The 15287-nt window shown below is 41.4% G+C and overlaps 1 protein-coding gene across 1 annotated transcript in view; it reads left to right on the top strand.

The window, feature by feature from the left end:
- Positions 1-3481: 3481 nt before the first annotated feature.
- Positions 3482-15287, top strand: part of LOC117461959 (solute carrier family 22 member 23-like) — a 37899-nt gene continuing 26093 nt past the window's right edge. The window contains exons 1-4 of the mRNA XM_034103953.2: positions 3482-3663; positions 3747-4308; positions 10615-10718; positions 10855-11009. Of these exons, the coding sequence (XP_033959844.1) occupies positions 3871-4308; positions 10615-10718; positions 10855-11009 (697 nt within the window). The 5' untranslated portion in view covers positions 3482-3663; positions 3747-3870. The remainder of the gene's footprint in view (positions 3664-3746; positions 4309-10614; positions 10719-10854; positions 11010-15287) is intronic.

The following is a 15287-nucleotide window of genomic DNA, read 5'->3' as shown; positions in this document are numbered from 1 at the left end:
TGAACAAAATATTTGTTTCTCCGAATCGAAGGGGAAGATTACAAAAGCATTGCACACAACTTATACCAATCAATGTCGTGTAATCAACAAGGATACTCTGGTGTTTTTGAGTTGATGAGTAATGCAGATAGCACTGTAAAATCAATTGACAGTAAGGGGAATACTTACTTCCTCCGTTATCCAATGGGAGTGGATGCTCACATTGCTCTCCGTAATACAATAAAGGGGACATGATCAAATCGGAATATAATGTGCTTTTAAAAAACGTTAACTAAAGGGAACAATCTATTGGACACAGCTGAAGCTCTGGCCTTCCTTAAAAACGAACTAATTTAATAAAAATCACAGTTGTATTACACACAATGCACTGTTTTTTGAGAACAACAATTCGTAACTAATGCACCATAATACATTCTGACGAAAAATAAAAATTATTATGAATACAAATAAAATAAAAGAAGCGTCCCGCGGGTTACTACAAGCTATAAAGTAGATTTTAAAAACGTTTTATAGAATAAAAGCTCACTGCAGGACGTTGTAGAAATGCGTGTGTGCACCACGACAAAAGAGCCTCATTCACTTTACATTGGGGTTGTTTGCGTGGTGCCGACACGTAAATGTAACAAAGTCCGTGAGTCCACCACGCAATGCGGTGTTAAGGAGTCGTGGTGGAGTCACGCATTCTGGTGAGATCAGGTTGGGTAGGTACGTTTGAGAAACCGGCTCGATAGCAATGAATATTTCATTTCATTTCAAACCTTTATTTATACAGATAAATCCCATTGAGATCATTGATCTCCTTTCAAAGGGAGACCTGCTCAAGTAGTTCCACATGAAACATAAAAACATAAACAGAACAACAAAAGGACATCATACAGCATCATTTACATAATTATCCACATAAACAGGTACCAATAGCTTCTGATTGTGTAGCATCCAACCGAGCTTTAAAAACATTTAGTGGCACCAGATTGTTCAGTTTCTATTTAATTTGCAGACTATTCCAAGACAGAGGAGCTGCGCATCTAAAAGCTGTCTTCCCTAAGACAGTCCTATCAGTTGGCACATTTAATAAAACCACAGCATTCGATCTCAGGCAGTAGCCACTTACAATTTTCCGTGAGATCAGGGAGCAGATATAAGATGGAAGTTTCCCTAACATGGCTTTGTATATAAAAATGTACCAGTGACTGAGCCTCCGTACAGTTAGTGAAAGCAAACCAGCCCTTGCATACAGGGTACAGTGATGGGTTAATGCTTTACAGTTTGTCACAAATCTTAGTGCACTGTGATACGCATCATCTAACTTGACCAGGCAATTGGCAGGTGCATTCATATACATCAAATCACCATAGTCCAGCACAGGTAAAAAGGTCACAGTGACTAGCCTTTTCCTGGCCTCAAGCGAGAAACAGGACTTGTTCCTGTAGAACAGGGGTGGGGAACCTTTTTCCTCTCAAGGGCCATTTCAATTTTTACAATATCCTCAGAGGGCCGTACAAGTTATTGACCTCTGCTTAAAAAAACTAAAATCACAGCCCATTCATTTCATTCTGTGCAAAGAAAAGCAACCTTAATTCAGATATCTCACCATGACTCGCATATGCATGCACGTGCAGGGTGTGGCGTGCTCCCCTGGGAAGATTTTTTTTTAAATGTTGAAGTTAAAAGCATCAATCTGGTGCACTTTGAGAGCAACATTAGGAGATCTATGGACACATCTCTCAACACCCAAACACAACTGTAAGCAGATTTTCTTTTAATTTATGGATATTTGACAAATCACTCCCCTTTGAAACTGTATTCTTCTTTATTAATAACTGTCATATAGTATTTATTACCTGTTTACTTTATTCTCTTATTTTTTTTATAACTATAATGATCATATAAAGATGTGCCTTTACCTCACTGGTTGTAGAAAAAGCTTCTTATATTCGTTAGCATAGCTAGCTAACCATATGCTAATGATAACAACACAGTTATTGACTGTCTGATCAGTATGACAGATGAGCAGATCGCCACTGGGCTTTCAACTAAATACACAGACACGCAGAAACTGCGGCATGTGTATGGACTTATCGGTACTGCAATTTCTGAAGTGCTGGAGCGGCGTTCTGGTGCTCTCCGTCAGAACTGCACCCCTGTCAGTCGAGACATATACCACGTGATGACACGTTAGGCTCGTGTTGTGTTCAAGGACCCTGACCTTGGCCAGGAAAAACAGGCACTCGCTTGTTTAATTTTGTTGCGGTCTAGATTTCTTTCATTTTTTATTTTTTGCGTGTGTTTTATAAATTACCTCGAGGGCCGTACCAAATTGTCTCGCGGACCGTATACGGCCCGGAGGCCGGAGGTTCCCCACCCCTGATTTAGTGCTTCACATAATAATATACACAACGGCTGTAGCCTGCTTATGCTTTAGGAGCTGTAGTGTGTGTGTGTGTGTGTGTGTGTGTGTGTGTGTGTGTGTGTGTGTGTGTGTGTGTGTGTGTGTGTGTGTGTGTGGTACAGTGTGTAGGGTGTGTGTGGTACAGTGTGTAGGGGTGTGTGGTACAGTGTGTAGGTGTGTGTGGTACAGTGTGTAGGTGTGTGTTGTACAGTGCGTAGATGCGGCGGACAGGCGGGTCTCAGTTGGTTTGGTGTCCTTACTTTTAATACTTGTAAATACAACTTTTGGCCCGTAATTTAAATTCCCCATTTCAGCGACCAGAGAGAGGAGGGGGGGGGGATATATCCAGTCTCTGATTGTGTTACGTTATTATGAGAGTGCTCTCATACTTTAAATTGTATATATTTATATTTGTGTGTGTGTGTCCTCATCTGTAGCCTGTTATTGTCTCATTATACCGCACTCTCAATGAATTCAAAGTAAATATGTGGGGGAACAATGTTCAGCTGATCTAACAGAGATTATAAAATACAGCGCTATGACAAAACACTCGCCAGCTGATGCAGCTGTTGTCACGTAATAATGAACGGACGTCGCTTTAATATGACCGCTCAGAGGAGAGGAGTTCTCATTTCTTTAAACGTCTGCTCCTGCTTCCCCTCCTCTCTCCTCGGTTCCCCTCCTCGGTCCTCCGCTCGCATCTCCTGTGGGCGGGACTAAGTCTCGAGGAGGGGAGTCGAGGAGGGGAAATGTAAGAATTGAGAAGCCTCTAAGATACTGCACCATTAGTGTGGAACTATGGTTGCCATGGTTTGATTTTTAAAAATACACTACCATGCAGCCAGTCTATAGGACTACACAGAGTTCCAAAATATGTGCTATAAAAGCACATAGTCAACTGTATGTTATTTATACAAACATGTTTTAATACTTTTAATAAATCTAATATATCAAATAATTGGAATTAAAAGCACTGGTGTCTTTTTAGTTTATGTAACGTTGTTTTCAGGGATTGACTTGAAACATTTTCACATATAATTAGCATTTTCCTTTCAAAGTGGTTACTAGTGGTTATGTTGGGGAAGAGTCAAAATGCACACAACCTTTATGGGCAGGTGTGTTAGCCTACCTGTGGCTCCCGCAGGAAGCACTTCCCTCAGCTGCCACGGCTGACCGACACAGACAAAACGAAAAGAGACGAGGGACAAGATCATGAAGTAGGCTATTTCCCCTCTTCACTGCGATCCGCCTTTGTGTCTGTGCGTGATCCTGCGGTGAGTCTCGCACGGGGTTTTTGCTGGCAGATGGGGTGAAGTGCTTCCTGATAATAAAGAGGTGCGTCTTATTTCCATTCCAGTGATTGACTGCGCACGGCTTTCACCGGCGGAGCTGGGGGCATTGACGCATTGTGGAGTCGACAGGGGGTAGCACTGCAACCAGGACTTCGCTTCACAACGGAGGCATCTCTCGGCGGAACCGCGATGGCCGTGGTGCAGCTCGACAGGGAGGACCACCAACCTGAGAACGGCTTCGTGTCCCCCGAAACCACGTCGCCGGGGCTGCTGACACTCACCGACGGCTCGGTGCTGCCATTTCTCGGGGGTTTTGGCAAGTACCAGAAACAGCTGATCGTGCTGACATGGATCCCGGCGTTATTCATTGGATTCAGCCAGTACTCTGATAATTTCCTCCTTGCCCAGCCGAACAACACATGTATCCAGCCTTTGGCAAATCTGACTTATCATAATGCAACCCATTCCTCGTTGTTGGACGGTCCAAAAAACATCAGTGCGCGGGCAGCTCGTATGTATGCCAATGGAAGTTACGGTACCCACAATGACACGGCCAACATGCAGTGTGGGTGCAGTGAGTGGACTTTCGAGCTGCACACTGGGCTCGTACAGAACGTGGTTACCAAGGTAAGCTGTCCATTTTATGGGTGGACATACTCTCTATCATATTGTTTGATGCATCTTTGACACCCTATCCGCCCCAATTCCATTAGGATCGATTTACGTTAGCAGAGGAAATTCTGCCCGTATGAACGCTACACCCATCGTTCAATCAGCAGCAGTCGTGTTAATATACATTATTTGACAGCTTCTGGATAGTAGGTGTGCCTCAAAAGAGCATCAAAGGCGTGTATTTCTCCACAGTGGGCCATCTAGCACGGATTCATTTTTTATATTCTGTAGAGATTCTCAGACTAGGTTCACATTGGACCTGAAAGTGATAGGATTGTTTATGTGGGAGCTTGCACGGTGCTGACACAAAGTGTGTCCTATCGCAGAGAGACGCCATTATTGGCACATTGGGCAATACTGCCAGGGCTGTAGTCATTTGTCGTCGTCGTACCTGACATAATAGACGTGGAGCCATTTAATTTGGAGCAAAGGTCATTACTGCTCTCTCTAGAATAATGCAACCCCATCCCTGGTCAAACATCACACCCTATCACTGCACTAACCAAACAGCAGGGATATATTCTTATTCTGGCCACTTTAAGTATGTCTGTGATGTGTTTACCTCCTATCACATTACCATTGTATTATAATATTCCTATCTGCACTGGTCATCATAGAGGGTCTGGGGGTAAGAGATTGACACCTCATTACGCACATCAGCTCTTCTCCCATTGTGGAGATGCTGCATGTTTACACTAAATGATCTAATTGTATTTTTGAAAAGCATGTTGTGATCCACAGGGCTCTATTAGCAAACCGCATATCATGATCGATGGGATAATATGGTTAAATCTTCTGAGAAAAGACTGATTGCACAATTAAACTATTGAAAGAGAAACCTTACCAGATCGATAATCATTTTCAACATATGTTTTGGCTAAACAAAATTCAGAAATGTGGATACACACAATAATAACCTCACATACCCTTGTAATCACTTTATCTTCTGCAATATATTTACCTTTAAGGAATATAGCATGCATTCCACAATCAAAAGGTTCAGATGGGTTTTGAAGCATCTCTGTGCAGTGGGAGGCACTCTGAGATTGCATCAAATGAGATGCCAACAGCCCATCTGCTTATGACTGACACTGTCTCCATTTAAATAAAATATAACCTTGGCATTTAAATCCAGCTAGGAGGCAGGGGGACAGTTTAAGTCTTGATTTATTTACTGTCCGTAGGGTAATTTAGGGGGTGGGGTTGCATGTCCTAAAGCCAGGCTGAAAACACATTTTTTACGGATTGAAGCCTCTAAAATACTCATAACCTGCAGCTGGATATTAAGTCATATGGGATGAAAATCGATTGGGTGGATCCCCATTATTAACAATCTAAAAATGTCTGTTCTCTCTTTGGTAAACAAGGAGAAGTTTCAGATATAAGAGGTTTGGTACAAAAACAATTGCGGCTCTCCTAGAATGCTGGTGCTAACCTGTAGATGTTAATGTTGCCTTTGCACACATAAGGAGAATGTCATGTTGACACTACCACTACTGTAGGTCATTGACGGCCCTGAGCAGATGGTGAAGTGTCTCGTCTTCCCTGACCCAGTCCACATTCTGACAAGGTCACCGTCAGGAGAAATTGAATGGGAGCCAAAAGTGATGCAGAATTGGCTTCATTGCTTCTCGTTGGCCTCGTCGATTTTGGCGGCCAATCCCTTACTCTTCCAAGGCCGTTGTTTCCTACCAGCAGTGCAGACACTAGGATGTACGATCTAGGATGTAGGAAGTGATGACTTGGCATTTCTCCCTGTGTTTGGATTGCATATACGGTAGGCATAACTGCACATGACTGGGCTCAGCTGCCTATCTGTGACACTGGATCCCTAAAAATACTCGGCCAACACCTACGTTATGCAGTAGTGTCTCTGTCAAAATGTCCCAGCACATTCAAACTCCGTGTTACTCCATTTAGGCCTCCATATCATGCGAGGAAAATATGTAAATATATAGAGATTATTTCCTTGTGGTGTACATTTGGTGTTTCAGTAACAGGAGTTCATTTCTGCTCACTCCATTTGTCTCATGGTGTCACAGAAAGATGGAGGTGGTTGAGGTGGTGGAGAAAGATCCAGAGTGGTTAATGTGGAGACCCGTACTAATTGAGTCAAATCGCTCCTCAGGGTACGTCTTAATTGGACTGAGCCTTAGAAATGAGAATGTATCATAACTCAGAAACAGATAGTCTCTCTGCAACCTATCCTACTCAGCTCCCATTCAGATGGGTAGCAGCTGCACACGCCCGAAATAGTGGGCTGAGAATTGCTTCAAAGCAAAGATTAACCTCTAAGCTGATTCCCTGTGAAAGCCCTCTTCTTGTTCATTGTGTAAGAGACACTAGCCATTAAGAGATTGATGAATTCAACATATAGTTATTTTCTAAAACTTCAATTGGTACAAAAGTATGACATTTGGCCAAGCTATGTTTTCCTTTAGAACACACAATTATTCCTCTTTAGCCAGTAAGATGTCAGAAAATGTCTAAACAAATAAGATGCAAGTTGCAAGTTTATGATTATATTTTGTCTCAACAGTCTAAAAACCGCAGGAAAGCAGCTCGCAGTCAACAGCTTTTTAAATTGTTCGGTTATGTCAGATGTTATTGTAAACTGATTGACCATTTTTATGTATGTTCTTCATTTTACAACAATATATATATTTTTATTATTGAATCGACAAGAAGAATAATGGGCCGATTGGGCAATCAATAGTGGAAATAGTTATTAGATGCCGCTCTAGATGAGTAATTTATTGAGCAATTGATTTAGTACTTCAGTCAGTGTCAGTTGTGTATTGTTTTTCTGTTGGAGTATTGTATGAGTGCGATAAGAATGATATGTTGTAAAAGCATATTGGTGGGTACACACCCAGACCCAGTATCAGTGTGCTGGAGGTCGCACACCCATAGATCTGAAAGTTGATACTGTAGTTTAACACCCATGCAGGCCTCTCTGCTCTGTGTCTCTCCATACTGTTTACCCAGCTGGCTGGCTCCTTCCACAGACCCTGGATCAGCGTGGGACACTTTGAAACAGTCTCAGCTGTCGAAAGATGATGACCCCACTGCAGATACCCAGTCAGCACACAATGGCAGCCACTCACAGCGTCAGCTGGAAGGAAAGACGCTGGTGTGACCCAGAGATAAAGCTGTGTGTGTGTGTGTGTGTGTGTGTGTGTGTGTGTGTGTGTGCGCGTGCGTGCGTGCGTACACACGTGTGTACACACGTGTGTGCGTGTGCACTGCAGGCTAATTTCTGATAAGTTTCCTAACAGGGAGGGGTCAACATGGTGGGGTTTCTTACACTCTGCTGTAGTGCATGTTTGTTTATAGAGTTGTGTAATGGAATTCAGGTTGTAGGAGTGTTGGTCGGTTGTTGATGCATATCAGGTCGCTTTGGTGACAGATATGTCTACCTATGTTTCTCAACTTTCGACTTTAGGCAATGAATAATAGATGGACAAAAAAAGGTTTGTTGTTTCACCATCTGTCACTGCTGGTTGCAGGGAAACATAAATGCCATCAGCTAACTAGTCAAACATGCCAGTTGTAATCAGTTCATGTATAGCATAATCTGAAGGCTACAGTAGTATGACAGTTATATTAAACACGTCACACCTGCTCTCAGGCTGTGTCCCCCTCAGGCTACACCTGCAATGTCACATATCTGTGTATTGTTGTATTGTTGACTTCATTTACAACCAAACTGCCTATCCAAACTGCCAAGGATAGAGAGTATTCAGGGCGTGAATGTATATTTCAACTCTCTCTTTTGTGATTTTCTTTTACCCTTACCTAAGCTATCACCACATTACAGGATTTAAACCCTCTGGTGCAGCAGTGGTGCTAAGACTTGCACTTGGAAGCAGAAAATAGTCTGATAACCAGCATGATGGTCTGTTGCTAGGCAGTAACTATGCAGCAGTCTATGTTTTCTCCTCACAACTGCTTTTAAGCATCCCTTATTCCTCTCTTTTTAGCCTGTTATTCTTACCCATACGTTCCTTTTATTCTTTGTATGCTCTGTTTCTACATTGTATAATCTGTATTCCTCCTTCCTCCTGTGCTTTCCTCCATCACCCTCCCTCCTCTTCTCCCCCTCCTTTGAAACCCCCCACCCACCTCTCTGTAGTTCAACGGGTGCAGAATTTTGCAACTGTAGTTGAGAGCGTCTTCATCTTGGCTAATGAGACTCACTTGTGTGGACCGATCATTGGTGGCCGGTCATTCGAGCGAGGTCGACAGACACCCTGGGGATTTTAACTGATTTCCCTTTGGCCCTTTATTGTTCTGCATTTTCTGTCAGCAGTTACCATTTTTATGAGTATAACCCGACTGTGCACACCGACTTTAATCACTACTCCCAAATGAGCATGACAATAGCAAGGGAGCAACTGGCAGAATTAATAAGGCAATTGCAGACACGCTGCAAGGATTTGACTTGTGCTCAGACAGAATAACAGTTTTCTTAGATTTCTTTGCTCTGCTATAGTTAAACATCTTGATATTATTGTGCTAATAGCAGTGTGGAAGCCCATTAATGATTGTGTATAAGCCCAGTTAGAGAGTTGGCATTTAAAGACTTGTTTAATAAACATGCGAATTGGCTTTGAAATAAAACCCATTATGATACCTTAGCCATACCAATGTCTGTGTTTCCATTTCACTTGCTGCTTTGTCACTCGCATGTGACTTGCTTCTTTTAAAACATTGGTAACTTGTCTGTGATCAGCACAGATTACCAAACCTTTACCAGATTACTGTCTTCCAGCTGTGCAGTGCCTGATTCCTCTGTTTTTGCAGACTCAGACTTTCATCTAATTTCGGTTGGTCATAGTACCTTAGTTGTGTAGTAATTGTGCAACAGGAACTTGTTTTACTCCCTCTGTCTTTTTCCTCTGCTGACATCGATACTGGAACCATGAGTGAGTTGCATGCTTGGATCATGTGATGGCCGGGTGGCTCTGGGTAATCCTGGAGCGTTCCATTCTAAACAGGTCACTGTGGCAGAGGTTAAGAGAGGTTAGAGCCCCTCAGAGAAGAAATGTAAGAACAAACTACTCCGTATTTCAAGACAAGGTTGAGCTGCTACATGACATACGCTGAATATGATTTTCTGTGGCAGTAAATGTTACTTATTCCCTATAGTGGCAATTGTCTGGTGAATAGATGAGGCAGAATTTCACCGTTGCAGAGTTGCCACGCCCGTCTGCCAAATCTTGCAGCTACTGTCCGCACAGACAACTGTGCAGCACATGTTGCCAAAACAACCCCTAAAATCCATATCCTCTCTGAAATGTATCTTCAGACTAAACTACTTTACTAGGATCAATACATTATAATGTCAATGGCAGTCATAGTTGCAGGTTATGGTAGATTTTATTAGGTATTGAGTTTCTTCCTACAAGCACTTCACATGCACTCCACTGGGCTTTTAATTTCCCTCTGAACCTCTCTACGGTTTTACGCTGTATACAAGGTCTGTTTGTCACACCTTGTGACAAAAGCCACTGTGTATTGGGCGTGTTTGATTCATGTGAAAGACTGGCAAACACTGCATTGTTTGCACTCTAGGAATCCCTCCTCTGAGAGTTTCAGACAGCAAAGAAAATGAGTGGAAGCAGAGTTGACTGTAATAATGTACACCGTTTTGCCACAGTAAAAGAGGAATACACACAAAGTAAATAAGAAATGACAGCTTAGTGATTTTTGTCATTAATAGACATGATTTAATCCCTGATCTTGATTTGCAGAGAAACAATACCTTTCCAATATTTCAATATAATGCTAAATGTACTAATAGAGGAAAATATCAACCCAATTTTTTTGACAAATTGATATAGCTGTTTGATACTTGCAGAAATCCTATTTTGCAGACCACTTATTATTTGGTGCTGAATTAGCTGATAACCAAGTCTATTAGTATTTCCTTTGGATACATTATTGGTTTAAAGCTGTTTTAGGGAATCATTGAGTCTAATGACTAAAAGTTAAACAATTAGCAATAACTTAACATAATGTCTGGAATAAACATATAAAAAGTAATTGTTGTATCAATATTATAACAATGTTCCTTTTGGACGCAATACCAGGAAGACGTGTCACAGAACGTATCCTACTCATATTATAATCATTTTTGTTTTGAGTGGTCATAATGGCCCATCAAATTTGACAGACCTTAGTCAATAGATAAAAAGGCCATTTTGTTCTGAGCATAAATGTATTTGAACTAATACCTGTGTTTATTTGTCTCTACAGTGGAGTCTGGTGTGTGATTCAGCATGGAAAGTCCATATCGCCAAATTCTCTCTGTTGGTGGGATCCATCTTTGGATACCTGACTTTTGGAGTCCTGGCTGACTGGTAAGATTTTCAAAACAAAATCGTTAGGTTGTTCAAAACAACCTAAAGTGTAATTTACAGCTGTGTAATACTGAAAACTCTATTTTCTACATTGAAGGTGTCAATTGTCTTAACATTTCTTTACCTCTCCCTGTAGGTTTGGTCGCCACCCAGTGCTGATCATTTCGGTGCTGTTCATGCTGGTGTTTGGTCTGACTGTGGCCTTCTCCGTCAACGTCCCTATGTTCAGCACCCTGCGCTTCTTTGAGGGCTTCTGCCTGGCGGGGATCTACCTTTCTCTCTATGTCCTCAGTGAGTCTTATCCTTCAACTAAATACTCTGTGCTAATGTACCTGTTGCTAAGCCTTGCCCTTGTTATTGTTGGTACGCTTTACAATATACAGTAGAACTGTTGTAGTCAGTTTTTTTAAACAGTTAGTCTTAGATTGCCCTCAGAGGTATACACTTGCACTGGTCCTTTTTTAAATGCTTCCAGTTTGTTTTAGCCGAGAGCTGTATTACAAGTCTTAAAGCTAATGCTAACAGACTGATGATAAAGCTCAGGTAGGAAAAAGTCAGCATTTTACTAGAGAACCATATTTACAAGAATAACTCATTAATGTGTAGTCATTTTTAACACTTCTTAAAGGAATGGTCCACTCATTAGATAATTAATCAAAACTTCAGTATTTAGTGAAACGTTATGTTTAAACCATACCCTGAAGAAATCAGCGATATTCCCCGGTAAATAATGATTTTATAGCTCTTTTTATCAAGACCTGTATATTCCGTCTGGCCGCCGCCATGTTTGCCATTTTCAGTAGTCACGTGATGGTCGTGACGTCATCCATGCGTTCACTTTGTCAACACACGGAAATATGGTGGAGTATTTCAGTTCGGACTCGTCAGCAGAGGAACAAGTTTTGACCAATGTGAAGAGATTGGATGGGGGAATTCATCCATACATATCAGTATAACAATACGACACCCTCTGTCCTTAGACCCTCACATCGTACAAGGAAAAACTTCCGAAGAAAACCCACAGTTTAAAGGGAACATGGGAGAAACCTCAGGGAGAGCAACAGAGGAGGGATCCCTCTCCCAGGACGGACAGACGTGCAATAGATGCCGTGTGTAAATTGAAAAGATAATACATTTGCAACATAGGTAGTCCAAATGTTTGGAAATGCATGTGTGTATAATGGGAAGATGATATAAGATACTATATGTATGCATGTAGTACCACCCTTGCTAGCGATTCCCTCTCTAGTTTAGCATACTCAGCTTCGTTGTCCCTGGCCATAGAATCACGATTTTATGGGGCCGGAAAAAACTGGGGTAAAATACACACTAGCCGGTACTACGCTATATGGAAAGGCCACCAAAAACTGTCCTGGCCTGGACGTTAAAACGGGGCTAGCCGCTGCAATGGAAATGCGCTATAACATACCTTATTCTTACTCCGAGCACTACTTCTGCTCCTCCGTCGCTTCACACTTGCAGAGGGCGATTTCTCTACTGGCCGAACTGGTGTCCTGGTCGGTGATGACACCAGAAAGACCGATGGTACTGCATCTCCATTGAGTAATGGTTGTTCTTTAAATCCCATGTTATGTTTGATCATACTCTCAGAGTAGTCGTCCGGAAATGTGAAATGTTCGCTGCATACATGAGCCTGTAAATCTCTCGGTTCGGGCCGGCCACATTTCGCTAGCCACTGCCTCCGAATGTACTTCTTATGCTTACCTTTTGGCAACAGATGGAACCGAGCATTCCGTGGATTGTTCCTATCCGAATTATGGCAATATTTCGCGATACAGTGAGGCATATTTGAAGAGAGAAACTACAGTAAATAACATGGAGATCAACGTGTCTTCGAAAACCAAACGCATGGATTACGTCACGTCCGGGAAATGGCGGCGCCCACAGTGTTGATGTTATTTCGGTATATAATCAGTTTAAAATCACTGATAATGTCATCGGATTAAAAAAAAAAAAAGAGAGACTGGCAGAGACTGGTCTGTTTTATCGGATGATAATTTTTAAAAAATGAGTGTCATGAGCATACCATTCCTTTAAAAAGTATTAAAGCTAGCACAAGAAAAAGCGTGCAAGAAGTGCAAGACACAGCCGCTAACCTTTCTCTAATCTTCATAAGCATTAGCATCCTGGCTCCTATGCAGTTGTCCCAGTACCAAAATCCAACAAAAATTATGTAGTTAGCTTTTAGTTAGTTATTTTTTTTTGGCAAGGTTTATATAAAAGACATAACCCTACAGACTAATTTAATAGGGAATATTTTTTCTTAATGGTGTACAATGCACACAACCTCAGTATGTTGAGTATGTTGACTACATCTAGTCAGACCTGGTTACATTTGTAAGCTTTTGTTGGTCCTGGGAGGGGTTTGTAACACGAGGAGGCTACTTATCTGTGAAACTGTGAACATTGAATATTTTTGCTGACACATTTAGCTTGAGGCCTTTTAAGGTAGTACAGTTGAAACCTTTGAACGCTATTTGTTACTTTGATTAAAGTGTGTAGACAGTTGCGTTTCACTTTAACACTAAATTAAAACTGCTGAGGAGGAATGGCGCAGCAGTAGTAATACTGTAGAAAATGCAGGCCTTTTCCATTTACACTTTACGATTTCCTTGTGGGCTAAACTGGTTTGTTTGAAACTTGGCTCCTTGTCTATTAGCAGCAGTTGTTGCACTGCAAGTTGTAGCGATCAGTTTTCACTGTTAGGGCTGAGTAAATATTTCAACATCATGATAGAAAAATGTCACAATATCATTCCTTCTAAAGTTGAATTTTAATCAAACGGCACAGCTTAAATCTTACATACTAAAATATAAAATTGTGGCCCACTAAAAGACAAAAAAACATTAAAATCAATGCGATGAATATGTGTTGTTATCAAGTGGGTTTTGAATAGTTTATTACTGCAACATATTTGTGTTGTGATAATGCTGTGATCATTTTTGCTACATTGATTCAACCCATACCGCTCACTCTTACTACTCCAGTGGTATCTTCCCACTCATGCTGTGTTCCTTCTGACATGATACGTCTTATCAAAAGCCTTTTGTACTTTAATTATTGTCTTAAGCTGAGGGTAACATTCAGCGGATAGAAGAGTAATTGTGTTGCAATGACCTTCTAACATGTATTACATTTAATGCCATTGTAGGGATACATTCACACCCAGAACAACAACCAGTACCAGCCAACTTACCCCTGGAATAAATTCTTTAATTTTGTTTTAGGAAAACCAGCATGTGTCTTTTGCTGATATTTCAAACCTTGTAACTGTTAATCAATAACCCGTTAACGGCAGAAGGGGTCGGGGGTGGTGTGGGAAGAGTGTATTTTTCTCAAAGATGAATCCTCTCTGTTGATATGACCTTCTCTCAGTAATCTGCATAGTAAAGGTTTTGAATAATCACTTCTGTGGGAATGTAGCATTAGTTCAAAAGAAAATAGACTTTTTGTTACTGCCCTGATAATTGGCAATGCAGTTGATGCACACTGGTCACAGCGATGGATCCTTAAAAGCCTCTTTAGCTGCAGTAATTGACCAGTGCAGAGGGAGGTGGCAAACATTGAGGGAAGAGGACTGCAGTGTCCACACAGTGGACACAGTGGACACAGTGTACTCTGTGTCCTTTTCATTCACATTTACTCCACACTGTATACCTTGCTCCCAAAATAGAAGGAACGTTTAGTCTGTTCTCAGGACAAAGGAACGTGGGTGGATCAGAGGGTGGAGTTTAGCTGTACAGTATGGCATTTTATCAAATATAAATGATCTTGACATCTGTGTTCATTGTTTTCACATTAGCCCACTGTTTATGGTTCAGTAAATCAATGGTTCTCAACCTGGTGGTTGGAACCCAATAGAAGATACTGGGTTCAATATGTGTCTTTACACAAGCTTATATAACGTGCCATTATTTGTCTGATTTTGAAAGGCATTATTCTCTTTATTCAGGCACCGCCTTACCCTCTGCAATCATATTCAGGTATCTTTGTTGTTGCAAAAGGGTCACACACAAATCTAAAGTTATAGCTTTATAGTTTCTGAAGCTTCAAAGGAACTGTAGAGGTAGAATTGATTTAACCTTGTTCACTCTGATGGGTCGGGCATTTACCACCATGGCCATCATTTGGAGTGTGGCTATTTAACCCATATTGATCCATTTGTATCAACACCAAACACAAGTACTGCTTGGTTCCTTGCTTCAGGGTAACATAGATCATAATAACAACCTAATATTAACTAATAACTAGTATTTAGTGACTTCAACTTAAGCAGACTTAGCAAGACAGAAGACTGTTTGAGCTCTGCCTATTTGTATAGGTTTTGTATTGCAATACCGCCGCCCTTATTTCTGATCATGCGTGCCCTCTGTCACATGATATTTACCCTGCAACTACTCTGTATTGACAACAGTCCACCAGAGCTGCTCCAAGAGAAGGAGACGAGTCGTTCAATAACACATTACTGGAGTGAATCAATCGTTTTTAATTCAAGGCCTTCTGTTTAGGGTATTCGTTCCATTTACATGACATGAGGCCACATGCTTA

The sequence above is a fragment of the Pseudochaenichthys georgianus genome, chromosome 17 (genome assembly GCF_902827115.2).
Source record: "Pseudochaenichthys georgianus chromosome 17, fPseGeo1.2, whole genome shotgun sequence".
NCBI classification, from domain to species: domain Eukaryota; kingdom Metazoa; phylum Chordata; class Actinopteri; order Perciformes; family Channichthyidae; genus Pseudochaenichthys; species Pseudochaenichthys georgianus.
Note: the sequence above shows the minus strand (reverse complement) of the source record. Positions and strands in the feature narration are given on the sequence as shown.